The sequence below is a fragment of the Podarcis tiliguerta genome (genome assembly GCF_965153285.1).
Source record: "Podarcis tiliguerta genome assembly, chromosome: 9".
NCBI lineage: Eukaryota > Metazoa > Chordata > Lepidosauria > Squamata > Lacertidae > Podarcis > Podarcis tiliguerta.
In genome coordinates this window covers 43746330-43760614 of record NC_139542.1, presented here as the reverse complement: position 1 = coordinate 43760614, position 14285 = coordinate 43746330, and the positions used below count along the sequence as shown (strand labels likewise).

The 14285-nt window shown below is 40.0% G+C and overlaps 1 protein-coding gene across 1 annotated transcript in view; it reads right to left on the bottom strand.

Moving 5' to 3' along the window:
• The window catches only part of ANXA10 (annexin A10), a 27950-nt gene extending 13665 nt beyond the window's left edge, over positions 1 to 14285 (bottom strand). The window contains exons 1-4 of the mRNA XM_083457540.1: positions 14129 to 14285; positions 7682 to 7763; positions 5774 to 5868; positions 1646 to 1759 (exon numbers count right to left, since the gene is read on the bottom strand). Of these exons, the coding sequence (XP_083313666.1) occupies positions 1646 to 1759; positions 5774 to 5868; positions 7682 to 7763; positions 14129 to 14146 (309 nt within the window). The 5' untranslated portion in view covers positions 14147 to 14285. The remainder of the gene's footprint in view (positions 1 to 1645; positions 1760 to 5773; positions 5869 to 7681; positions 7764 to 14128) is intronic.

Here is a 14285-nt window from a genome sequence, read left to right as displayed (position 1 = left end):
TGGCACTCTCCCTTGGACACCTTTTTTCATCTCACTGACTTGCCATCTCCTTAATCTGTCCTGTTCTGCTTCCTCCATAATTGCCTTGAGGTGACCACTGAGGAAGAAAGCAATTGAGATTGGGTTGATGAAGTAGAGTGCTTTCTCCCTGCTTCGCCAGTTCAGATGGATTAAATTTGGGCTGAAGAAGTCTCTCTGCAGCAAGTATGGAAGAAGATCAGGCTTGTGAAGCAGTGATAGTGCGCTCTGCTTTGTTACTGCGTATTGTCCCAGTTGCATACATGAAGCTTGGTAGCATGCTGCTATGCTAAGACTGGAACCCCAGGTGCACTTATCTGAGAATGAGTCATCTCACTGAAATTCTGAATAAATATGCAGGGGACCAGGCAATGTGGCTATTTCATGCTTAGGCAAACCATTATGGGAACAAGCTTTCAGTCCACGTAGAAATAGCTTCATCATTGACAGTTGCAATGGGTATGTTTGTGTGCAGAATTGGAGATAATAGCAGGACAATAGTAGCTATTAGTTCCACATGTTGGCCATAAAAATTAATTTGTGATGAACAATCAGCTGCTTTTGTTCTGGTTCATGGTCCTTGTTTATAGTGATACACAAGTTTGTTCCATGCTTTTTAGTCAAATTAAATGATTAAATATATACCTAAAATCTGTGGAATTACCAGTTATCATGTACATATTTTCTCCCATTTTATTTATTTATAAAATGCTTATACCACTTGGTATGTTAATAATCTCTAAGCAGTTTACATAAACAGTACAAACAATACTAATCAATAAAAGTATCTAAGAGCTAGGTAAAAAGACCCCTAAGTAGTATCAGTTGCCAGGATAGACCTCTAAGTTGTAGCAATTGCCAGGATATTGTCCTGTTCACCTCTGCATAGTTCCATCTTTATTTCAGACATTGAGGTAGATTGCAATGTTTAGCTCGTGATATTGTGAGGTTTAGCTGCTGATAATATTGCAATGTTTAGCTGCTGAGTTCTTGCGATGTTGAAAACCAGATATTGCCTAGCCCTTACACACATTGTGATTCACAATACATTGCCAGCTCAAATATTATGAAACAGTTATCACGATGTGAACTTCAAAGTGGTTTTGGGTGATATAATGATATATTGCCCAGCCCTAGTAATTACTATCTTTGTCTCACAAATTATGCTAGGGAGGGCATTCTAGAGATTGGGGGTTTTCATCAAGAAGATCTTCCACATCACCATTAAGAGACAATCTGCGGGTTGTGGAATGACAAGCAGGGTCTCCTTGGAAGATCTTAGTGATCAGCTTGGTCTGTCCAAGGGGGAGGTGATTTGCTATCAGAGGCAGCTCAGCTGGTTCTGGTGCACTAGGTGCCGAGCCTAGAAGGCGTCTCAGGGTGTCACAACTGTGACATAGTGAATGGAGCAGAACAGAAGGCAAGAGATAGAGGCCACTGAATTTCAACCTCGCACAGGGTGCTGCTAAATTTTGAAAGACCAAGGTCCACCCCTGCTGCTAGGTAGCCTGGACTTAATATTGATATATTAACTCCAGATTCAATAATAAAATCCTGACCTTATGGTCTGTAGTCAAATCTCAATAAATAAACTATATATAAATGTCTACAAGGATTCAACAAATACCTTCATAGCATGCCAGAGTTCATGGGCATCATATGATGCAGGTGGATACATCAGGCCAACCATAACTTCCTTGAAATGACCTGAGAGAGTTTCTTTCAGGTCCAGTAGTAAATCCTTGGGGAAAGAAAGCGATTTTTAGTTATCCTGCACATCCGGCATTTCTCATTCATTGCTTTACTGTATATGAGTGATGGCATAATCATGTGTACTGTACAATCTTAGTAATAGTGAGGGGGTGTTCTGCAGCTTTGTCACACTGAACATACCAGGTAGAAAACCACTTACCCTCAACAACAACGGAAACTGTGAGAATGATCAGGAACATACCAGAGAGTAAATCCTTTTGAACTTAGTTCCGAGTAAAAATGCTTTGGATTGCAGTGAAAGCTGCCCAGTCTTGACCCAGTTACCTGGGGGTAAGCTCCACTGAATACAGTAAGGCTTCCTTCTGAGTAGACCGTGTCAGGCTTCATATGCAAATCAACTCCACTTGTAAATAAAGGATTCAACACTCCCCATGTTTCCTAAGAAATGGTTGGCTGCTGAAGCATTGCAATTAAAGAATTTAAAGTGGATTGGTGACCTTTTCCTTCAAAATTATAGGAAGACCTTCACCGTTTCTTTCATCTAGTGCAAGGATTTTATTTTCAGTATAAACAGGACTCAATTTTTGCACCTACGTGCACCACTTTTAATCGTTCTCTGAGATGTGGAGGAAAAATGAAAAATGGAATATTTCAGGATCAAATCAGAAACCTGAATGGCTTCTGTAATTACAGGGCTGGCCCTGGAAAATCAGGATGCTTGGAGGGTATGGAATTTGTGTGTGTGTGTGTTAGAACTATTCCCAGAATGCCTAAGCCCCCATTAAAATTACTTCATGTGTAGCTGTGGATATTGTACAAAAAATTGGCATGATCAACTATATGAGTGCCTATCACCTGTTAGAAGGTTTGTTCCTCACACCCTGCTTCGTGCTACCACAGCTGGTGCAATGACCATCTGTTAAAGGAGGCAGACACCCACACCCCTGGTGTAGTACAACTCTAGAAGGGCTCACTGTGTACACAATCCTTTGATACCAGATATGGGATTTGTAATTTCACCCTGTTTACCATTCTTTGCATGTATGGTACTTCTTTCAGCAGCTGAATCCTCACTCAGCCTCCATCCATAGATGAATCATATTTACTGGGTAGGAGCATATTGTCTTTTCTCCATTTTACCAGCCTTTATTTTGCTTTGATCACCAATTCAAGGTCTAGATTTTGATTGACTGAATCAAAACACAAGGGGATGTGTCCTCCAGTGCAACTTGGCTTTAAGTGTTTCTTTGTGAATTGTGTATGATTACTTTCATTACCAAGGGATCTAGCAATAAAGGGGTAATATAAACTATAAATGAAATATAGCACGGCTAATGCAAAAGCTGCTCTCAGAAGGCGAATAATTAAAGGTAACCACAGGCCCAGTGAATATAATTAGCATAGCAGGCAGAGCAGCAATGAGGAAAGAGACATACAAATTAAAAATGAATTTATGATGAAGAAACAATATGTAATCTTTGCTGAATGCACATTAGATACATTTGACAGCCACTAAATCACATGTGGAATAGAAATTAATTCATTAAGACATTTGCTGCTGACAGCATGCCTGTAGGAATTGATTAATAATACAAATGGAGACTAATTAAAAATTACCCCCTGCAATTAGAACTAGGGTAAATGGAGAAGAGCAGTGAAAAATAAGACAAGACAACTAACTCTGAATTGTCATTATTAACATTTTCTAATTATCTCGGTTATGAGAAATAAGCATAGGGTAATTGTAAGAAGGCATCTCAGAGAAGTTTGTGCTTAGGTCTAAATGAGAGAACCAGTTTTGATATTTTAATGGAAATGTGTGTCTCAGTGGAACTATATGCTTCAACTTGCATCTGTTTTTGCTTTTTTAAAATTCATTTTGCAATTTGCAATTCATTTTAATGCCAGCGTTTTCAAGTTCCTCATTAATGATCTTAGAACTGAAAGCAACAGCCTTATAGCTCTTTTAGCTTCTCTGCAACTGTTCTGAGCTGTGTCACCCTTTGTTGGCTCAAGGGTGTCTTACATGGACCCATGGATATCAGTCAGCAGACAGGACAGTGATCCTGGTCCCTTGATGCAGTCATGCAGTGCACTCCTTTCTCTCTGCATGTAAAGACTATGAGATCATCTCAAAGGTGGGTGTAGTGTGGCATCAGGATTTTCCCAGTCCCGATACCTGATGCAACAGCTGATACTTGGATAAAGGTTCTGGGTTGCACAAAATTTTATCTGACAATCACATTTGCCACACACACATTTATTTAGGATACTTATAGCCTGATTTATAGCCCTGCTTACACAAATTCTCATGCTAATCACATCAGCCAGAGAAATGGCCCTATGATGGCAGGCTAATTCAAGTGGCATTTCCTGTCCTCCACTTTGATGATCTTTGGCTGTCCTCTGAGGTAATATCTGAACAGAATATTAGGTACTATAGAACCATCAGAAGCATTATGGAGGAAAGGCTTTTCCTTTAAGTTTCCACACATCCCATTTAAGGATATTTACCAGCCAATGTGATTGTTACATTAAGGATGAAGAGGCCCAGACCATCTGTTTTAGGTGAGAGTAAACCCTTTTTTGGAGGATTTCATTTAAAAAGAACATTTCCCGTGCTAAAACACCATGGCTGCCCACTGTCCAACCCAGCCCTAGATAAATCACATGATCTAATTCAGACATGGAACTGTTCTTACTGGTTTAGGGAAACAAACCAGGGTTTTGTGACACGTTTCCTTAAACCAAGGTTAACGCTAACCAGAAGGGTTTGGACATAATGCCAAGCCATAGTTTAGCATTATGCCTCAACACACGCAATTAGCTCCTTCAGAAAGCATTTGCAAGGGCCTCCCACCATGCTGCCATCCACTAAGTCTTGGATGTCGGATTTCAGGACAGACAAAAACTAGTACTTCTTCACACAGCACGTAGTTGAACTATGGAATTCACCTCTGCAACAGATACTGGTGGCCACCAACTTGGATGTTTTTTTTAAGTGAATTGGACACATTTATGGAGGCTAAGGCTATGAATAGCTACTATCCAGGACTGCTGTACTCTGCTTCTCCTGTTGGAGGTAGTAAGATTCTGAATACCAGTTGCTGAGAATTGTCGCTGGGGAGGGTATTGTTATGCTCAGGTTCTGCTTGTGTGCTTCCCATCAGCATCTGCTTGGCCATTGTGAAAGCAGGATGCTGGACTAGATGGTCCACTGGCCTGACCCAGCAGAGCTCTTGACATGTCCTAATGCTCATTCTTGGGACCAAGGAGATCTGCAACTCAGTGCTTTGCAGTAGTGTTTCTTGAGCAGTAGCATCCCATATTGCATGAGAAGATTTTTGGAAAGTTGTAAAAAATAATAATGGTTGGAATAGCATCAGGTGTCTGCTTGTATGTGCATTTTGTTCAAAGGGGAGAGAGAGAAGAGTTTCCATTATTCTTATTCTTATTCTTATTCTTATTCTTATTCTTATTCTTATTCTTATTCTTATTCTTACTCTTGCATTTATATCTCCATTTTTTAAAATCCAAGGTGTTCAAAGAGTTCAAGGTGAAATGCATGGTTCCCCTCCTCATTTAATACCCACAATAACCCTGTGAGGTAGGTTAGGCTGAGAGGCAGTGACTGGCCCAAAGTCATCCACTGAGCTTCATTGCTGAAAGGGAATTGAACATTCTCCCTTAGTCTGACAATCTAACCACTACAAGAACTCTGGTTCACCTAAACTGGTGCTTTTTAGATTCTGGCATATAGACTTCATCCCAGTAGACATGACCCATGAAGGTAAGTCTTCTGCTGGATCAAAAACAGGACACTGTCAAAGTGATGGAGAAATGGAATAAGAACTTTATTAGCCCACAGACCTGAAGTTCCTATGATGACTGTGAAGCAAATAGTTCTTCATTCACATGTAGCCAACAAATGAGATGGCAGTACTTCTGGATACACCAGAAAATATATATATATAAAACCAGTACCAGTGATAGGAATAGGAGACTGAAAACTATAGTTGTGAACAAAATGATCAAAACCTACCCTGCCATACATGTTCCTGTAAGCCTCGGCAATCATGAGTCTCTGAGCATTGCAGCGCTGCGTTAGAATATTAATTAGAACGTCTTTATCACAATCTTTAAGAGAAAGAAAATATAATTATTAGATTAGGGAGCAGTTACTTGTTTATCATGCCAGTGTTATTGGCACTGGGCAGTGGTTACTGTGCTTTATTCCACTGTGTTAATTGCATTTCCTGCAGAAAAATATCAACAAATGAATATCCCATTGGCATTTACAATCCCCAGTGGTATTTAAAGTACTTATGTGCCTGTGACTTGCTGGTGTGCCACTGACAAATGGTTAGCATTATCAGATGCATTGCCATATCTCTCAAGGGCAATGGACATGAGCACATCAAGAGAATGGATAATGGCTTTCATGGAACAAGAGCTCGTCATTGTATAAAGATTTATATCTGACCCTTGTGTTTACATCCTTCAGATACTGTTTAAATCTTTATTTTAATGTTACTGAGCTCCAGTTTTTATGGCTACTTACAATTGGATTACTGATTGAAACTACATATATATGTGTGCAAAGGGATTGTATAATAAATACAGGAGCTCTTTTATTTTCTGTTTCCTTCACAGTAGCCTCTGAGTAATGCTCCGTGCTTTGGGAACCCAATTCTAAAAAGAGAAGAAGAATGTGTATGGTTTCTGGCTTATGATTGGGGTTTAGTACTAAAATGATAACTTAAAAGCAGTGATTTAAAAACTGTTCTGGGCAATCCTGGAGGATGTCAGAACTTTTTCAGGAGTTTCAGTAGCTTATTGATAAGACAAGATCATTATGGACAGGCACATTTTCCTAGAAGACAGCTTGCCTACCACTAATGATCTGGAGTGTTGAGTATAGCCAGACAGGAGCTTGGAAACAAAGCCTTTGTTTTCTCCTTGTTAAAGCTGGTGTTTTTTCTTTTAAAAAAAATACTTCTGAATATAATTAAGACTCTTTTGGGTTTTTTTTCCCATAAAGCAGGGAGTGAAAAAAAGGATTCTCCTTTATTTTCACAGTATTTTTTGTCTGCTGAATATACTCTTAATTCTCCCCAGTGATAATGCTGGACTGTATCTGTATCATCTGTATCATCTCCCACCTTTCTTCCCAAAGGAGCCCAGGGCTATAACCACATCAACAACAAAATAGCTAAAACCTAAACACCTAAAAACCAGAGTTATAACATCCCCAAAGAGTTAAAAATACTATTTCCAGATCAGGGACCCCTTCACACACACACACACACACCCCAGGACCCCCATCTTATCAGGAATTGGTCTTAGTCAATTGGCCCTTATCTAGTCCATCACTGCTTCCAGTCACCAGTCCAACATTGTCACATCATCTCCTGATTCTGATGGAATGGAAAGATAGAGCTGCATGTTATCAGCAGACTGAGGGCACCATGCTCCAACTATCTAGATGGCAGCTCCCAATGGTTTCATATAGATATTAGATAGCACAGGAGACAGAATGAACCCTTGTGGAACCCTACAACTCAAAAGTCATTGAGTTGAGTGACAATATCCTAGTACTTTCTGGTAGTGACCAACAGTGTCTCCAAATCCTACCTCCCTGCAAAACTCCAGAAGAACACCATGGCCAATGGTGTCAAAAGCTACTGAGAGGTCAAAGAGAACCAGTAGGGTCACACTCCCCATCTCTCTCTCCTAGCAGAGATATCAGTCAGGACAACCAAGGCTGTTTCGGTGCCAGACCTGGGCCTGAAACCAGACTCGAATGGATCTAGATAATCTGATATATAACATTTCTTCTCTGCCCTCCCCTCCCACTGGCTTTTGGTGCAAGTATCTGTACATCCATTAAATCCAAAGAAATTTCAGAATAAAGGATTGGTTCTGAATGTTAGTTAAGATATTTGCATACCCATTCCTTGTAGAGCTCCCCCAAGAACCTGGGCATCCATAACAGGGTCAAAAGTAGGAGCTGGGAAGATTGTCCCTTGAATCTGTTGAGAGAAAAGAAATGTGAGCCTTTTTATTTTATTTTATTTTATTTTTTTATTTAAATTGACCTATTTTTTTAAAAAAGCAATGCCCTGGTGGTCAATGTAGGCCTAAACTAGAACTACATATCTTTGCATTTTAAATGTATGGAGGGGTCCAGATCAGGCCTCTTGAACCTGCAGTTTGAAAAGTAAAAAGTTACTACTCTGAACACATGAATATTTTTAGGAGCACCTTAGAGACCAACTAAGTTTGTTCTGGGTATAAGCTTTCGTGTGCACACTTCTTCAGATACACTGAAACAGCAGTCACCAGACCCTTATATATAGTGGCAGGGTGGGGTGGGGTGTTTCTCAGAAGGGTAGTAGGAGATGGCTACTCTCCTACTCTCCCATCTCCTACTACCCTTCTGAGAAAAACCCCGCTTCACCCTCCCACTATATATCAGGGTCTGGAGCCAACTGACGATTCCCCGGTAAGATCTTCCCCCTATTGTGTGGACACGTAGTCCCTCCCAATACCTGGCCTGATCACCTTGGCAACGCCTCCCCAGGCGGGATTGGGCAACTGGCTGAGGTAGGCGGAGATCTCCAGGTATCCCACCTGGGGAAGGCCAAGCCAAGCCTGTGCTAATGGTGCTACATAGGGTCCAGGGGGCTGCACATGACCACGCAAAGGGCGCCCCCCATTTAATGTGGGGTCATTGTAAGCTGCTCTAGGAGCCTTTTTAGACTGAAGAATGGGATAAAAACTCCAGTGCTAATAATAGTGGCTCATGCCCTCCAACATTTCTCCTATGAAAATAGGGATGTCCCATTCCATCATAATAATTTTACTATTTATACCCCACACACTGGGTTGTCCCAGCCACTCTGGGCAGCTTCCAACATATATAAAAACACAATAATACATTAAACATTTTTTATAAAAAATACCCCCTTCCCTATACAGTGGTACCTCAGGTTACATACGCTTCAGGTTACAGACTCCGCTAACCCAGAAATAGTGCTTCAGGTTAAGAACTTTGCTTCAGGATGAGAACAGAAATTGTGCTCTGGCAGCGCGGCAGCAGCAGGAGGCCCCATTAGCTAAAGTGGCGCTTCAGGTTAAGAACAGTTTCAGGTTAAGAATGGACCTCCGGAACAAATTAAGTACTTAACCTGAGGTACCACTGTACAGGATTGCCTTCAGACAGCTTGGGAGTCAAATAATTGCATAAAACCCTCCAACATTTCTCCAATGAAAATAGAGACATCCTACCACACCCTCTAACATTTTCCTGATGAAAATAGGGACGGCCTAAGGAAAAGCGGGACATTCTGGGATCAAATCACAAATCGGAAGGGCTTCTTTAAATCAGGGACGTCCCTGGTAAGTAGGGACACTTGTAGAGTCCAATGGCTTAGATCCTCTGCAATACAAGTGGAAGGAAGTTGATACAAGTGTTGCCAATGCCCTTCTCCCTGCCCTCCAATCTTCTGCCTCCTCCAGAATGCTCTCAGGAGGATTAAGCAAAACTCCTGAACAGCATGAGATGAGATTCAGGACAATGCTGGGAGAGAAGGAATGTCCCAAGCCATCTTGTATAAGCATACATTTTTAGCATAGATTTTCATTTTGAAATAGGCACCACCACTTTTTCTTATTGGGACAGAGCGGAAGTGGAGAGCTGCTTTGTCACACCTAGATTGTCTTTGAGATAACCACTAGGTAAACAATTTCCCCCCCTTCACATTGAGGCTCAATTGGTGCCTTTGTTATATATCTTTAGGCACCAGGCCAATTAAAAAAAAAATCCTTTCCTCCCAGGCCTTTGACTAATTAACAATCTATTACTTTTTAAATTGTGTGTGGGGGGTTAATGTTTCTGTTTGCTATTGTGTTATGTGTTTTTATGTATGGTCGTACCTTGGTTCTCAAACGTAATCCATTCCAGAACTCTGTTCGACTTCTGAAAACGTTCAAAAACCAAGGTGTGGCTTCCGATTGACCGCAGGAACTTCCTGCACTCAGTCGGAAGCTGCGGAAGCCACACCAGACATTTAGCTTCCAAAAAACATTCGCAAACTGGAACACTCACTTCCGGGTTTGCAGCGTTTGGGAGCCAAAACATTTGAGCCACAATGCGTTTGAGAACCAAGGTACGGCTGTATTTGTCTTGTAAACCAACCTGTGATATTCAGATGAAGGGTGATGTAGAAATATAATAAATAATAATAAAAACTAATAATAATGTGTAAACCTTGGAGTTCAGCTGGCTTTAAAGCTTTGAATTTAAGATAATTTAGTTTTTCTCTGTACATAAGTTGCCTGTGCAGCCATTTGAAAGAAAGAAACAAAACCACTCAACCCACTTGCATTTCAGCATCAGATTTAGAAAAGAATCCACATTCTTTCCTCTTTGGCACTTTCCTTATTCATTATAAACTTAGAATTGAAATTATTCTTCCAAAGCACCGCTTTGAAAATATTGATAGCAGAAATAAAGAATCCTTGGCAAGAAGAAAAAATGTGTAAAAGTTTGAGAGAAATAAGACCTTAAATACCCTCTGGTGAATAAGATACCTCACCAGGCTCCGATATATTCAGCTAACACCTCCCCATAGATCAGAGTGAATTATTAGAAAGGGCATTATACTTGTGCCATCGCTGGATTCCAGCAGCTTTGACACAGCAATCTCATCACAATAACTCCTTCTGCAGATTAGTCTAAAATATTTTTCAGGATGGGAGAGCACATCATAAATCAAAGTGAGGAAGAACCTGCAGAGTCGCTAAGGTTCCTCCTCCCCCAAAATAGAAAACATGTGTTTGCCACTGCTGTGAGACAGATCACAAAATACTGTGGATAATCGACTACCGAGCTACCCTAAATGCGGTCTACAAAAGAAGAAGAAATAGAAAAATTACCAATAATCACCCTCCTTCACACATACATGCTGAACTCTAAAATAGTTACTGTAAGAGCCTGCGCTTAAATCAATATTGTACAATTGAGCTTTTTCCCTCCACTGTTGCCACCAGCTTCTGGAAAACAGGAATAAAAAAAGGTTTGGTGGAACAAAAAGGTTGCCAGGGAGCTGTTGATTTCAGATAGAACAGAACAGGGCCAGTTCCGTATTTCCACTTATTTTGGGGATAGAAATGAAGGTTGTCCCACAGTGTCCTGATGAAGATAAAACATGGGTCACCACCTTTGCACCACCAAAGCCAAGGAAATGCATTACCAAAACTTTAGACAAATGAAGACCGATTTGTATAAAAGTTGTGTGTGCCATTTTTAAAATATGTATAGCTGTAGACTTACTAAAATTTAAATAGAAATGCAATATATTTCACCAAAATGGGAAAGACTGTGATCACTCAGTCTGTTGTACAGATGCAGCTGATGGCTAATAGAGGCTTGTCTTACGTAAAGTAGGCAACCTTTCCACCTTAAATAAAACACTAACAGTATCTTACCCATCTCTTACCCAAGTCAGGTGTGGGCTTGCACAATCCCTCCATTTCTTGCCCCTGCAATATCCCTCCTCACTTCCCTGGCTACTGTGAACTATGGTAGGAAACTGTGTCTGCACTGGCACCAAGGGTTAGAAAGCTGCTTGGCAAACCTAGTTAAACCGAATTAAAGCTGAACAGTATTAGAATTTACCTTGGTAAGCGCCAGTGCAGATGAAATGCCACGTCTTAGCTACTACTAACCAGAGAAAGGGTGGGAGGTAAGAACTAGTACCAATCTCCTAACCATGGATAAGAAATTGAATGCATGTAATACTAGCAGAAAGCAATAAATCAATCAGATTTTCATTCTGGTCTAGTTCAGTCACAAACATGATGTTGGTAAAGAAACATCCTATGCACATACTGGATTATCTGGTTAATTCCAATAATAATAATAATAATAATAATAATAATAATAATAATAATAATTTATTGTTTATACCCCGCCCATCTGGCTGGGCCTCCCCAGCCACTCTGGACGGCTTCCCAAAAAATATTAAAATACTGTAATACATCAAACATTAAAAGCTTCCCTAAACAGGGCTGCCTTCAGATGTCTTCTAAAAGTCTGGTAGTTGTTGTTCTCTTTGACATCTGATGGGAGGGCATTCCTCAGGGTGGGCACCACTACCGAGATATGCACTGCTGGACTCTCAAGTTGAACCAGCCAACCTGTGCTGGTGGGTTCTTTTTCCTTCTGATGATTCTGTGGTACATAATATTCTGATGATTAAAAACTGCAATCTGAAGCATGAACAGCCTTCTGATAATATTTGTTTAGTAAGTCACTGTTCTGATAAAGAACAATGGAAGTTACGCTTTCATAGAGGGAATGTTTTACGGCTGGGAATTCATTTTAAAACAAAGTCTGTTTCATACTTAAAATTTAGATCTACTTTTGCAAACAGGTCCTTTCTGATCCACCTTTATTGCAAATTACCAACAACAACGAGCCAAGGGAAATTTCCACCCTCTGTGCAATACATACGGAAGACAATAAATTGTTCCTGCTTCTTAAATTATATATGGTTGCATCCAATGAAAGACCATCAACGTGGGATAAAACATCCCCTACCACTCTCTGGAAACCATTTGGATCCATTAAGTGGTGGGGGCGGACCATGTGAATCAGTCCCACCTCCCTGCAGAGGGGAAGGTTCACGATTATGAGGAAAGCTTCACCTGTTGACATTCTGCCTGTCTTATTACTGAGTTGCCTGATTTACCTTTAGATCCTATACAGCAGTTTGTAACATTCTGAGCACTGATTTTTTATTTTTGCTGAGGATGAACCTGAAAGGAACTAATCTATTTTGTAAAAGAACAAACTTGAACTTGAATTAGTTCCTTTTTGAACAGGATGACTGGGGACCAAGCATGTGGAGAAACGGAAGAGAGGGTGGAATGGAATATTCTGGAACATTCCATAACTGATTGCCTGCAACCCTGAAAGGAGCATTCCACACTGCAATGATTTGCTACAGTTCTCACTTGTTTTCTTTTATTCTGCAGGAAATTCGGTGTGATATACTTATTAATGCCAGTGCCCTGTTTGTGAAATATCAGTGTCTGCATTGTGGAGAAGGCTAGTACTTGGATGGTTATGCCCAGCAGCAATGTGACAGTAATTGACAGTCTTTTTTGACCTTCCATTCCTAGTATTTTGTACATTTGATCTTGGACTCCACCCCATCCCCATTCCAAAGACTAACCAAGCAATGGTTATTATGCTGTGGTGTGAGATGAATTACTTATGAAAGTAGGTTCACTTGTTATAATGGAACCTTTGTTTCAGCTGATACAACTTTACACATAAGCAATATCACAGGTGAAGTTCTACATAGTTGCTTCTCTTCTATTTACTTCCCAGCTCACAAGTTACACAGCTCACATAATTAGATCATATGCAGAAGGGGTCTTGAGAGGAAATAAACAGCCAATTTAACAAGTGAGTCAGCCCCTAGCTGTCCTTCTGGACATAACTATGAAATCATTTGCTGTGTTTAAAAGGCAGCACTAAATCTAGTTAATCTAGACCCATAAGCAAAACATGTGAATTATTCAAATATTATTGAACTTGGGTAATCAAATATGAAAGAAATGGACTAGAAATGAAAATGACTAATACGGTGCTAGAAAAATAAGTGGGATCAGGGTACATTTCCTTGAGGAAATGGATTGTCAGTTAAATTACTGCAAATATTTTCCTTCAGTTGTATAGCTAGAGAAAGATCATTTGTGCCTATGAAAGTCTTCTATTGATTTTTCAGAGCAATTTGTGAGGCATACACTAAAAGCATTTTGAATGGATAAGAATATTACTTGCCATATTAATAATGAACTCTATAAGAGACATCATTGTCCTCATACATGGATTAAGCAATATATTGTCGAACGCTATTAATGTTATTCCGCATTGTACTGTTATTTATAGATGTCTTTTCAGTATAATTAAAGGTAATTAAGACCACAATCCTATACTCACTTACCTAGGCATAGTCCCTGCTGACCCCCATGAACCATAATATGCAGATTGTCAGCTTTATTTTTATTTTTTAAAGAGCAAGTTTCTAGGAGTTAGAAATTCGCCTGCTCCCCGCTTTCAGTGTTTTACTTTGCCACCCCTAGAAAAATCCCTGTTTAACTCAGTGAGATTTACTTTTGAATAGACATGTATAGGATTATACTATAAATATTCATCACTAAACAAAGCAGGCTTTAATAAGTCACCAAATTATTCTGCTCCTAGATGGCAGATGGACTTCAGTCTGTCTGACCAGTTTCCCACCAGTAAACTACACTTCTGATGCTTCTTGGGGAAAAAGAAGCAAAGGTTAATTTGAAAACTGTGGATAATTGTACTCACGTAGTTCCCGCTATACATCTTGGCACAAATCTCCAAGTAAAAAACTACTTGGATGGTGGGTTCAGAAAAGAGACTGAAAAAAGAGAAGAAAAGAAGCTCAAATGCTGTAAAGTTGTTCAGTTGATGAACTGGTAGGACCAGGGCAATCAAGCTGATT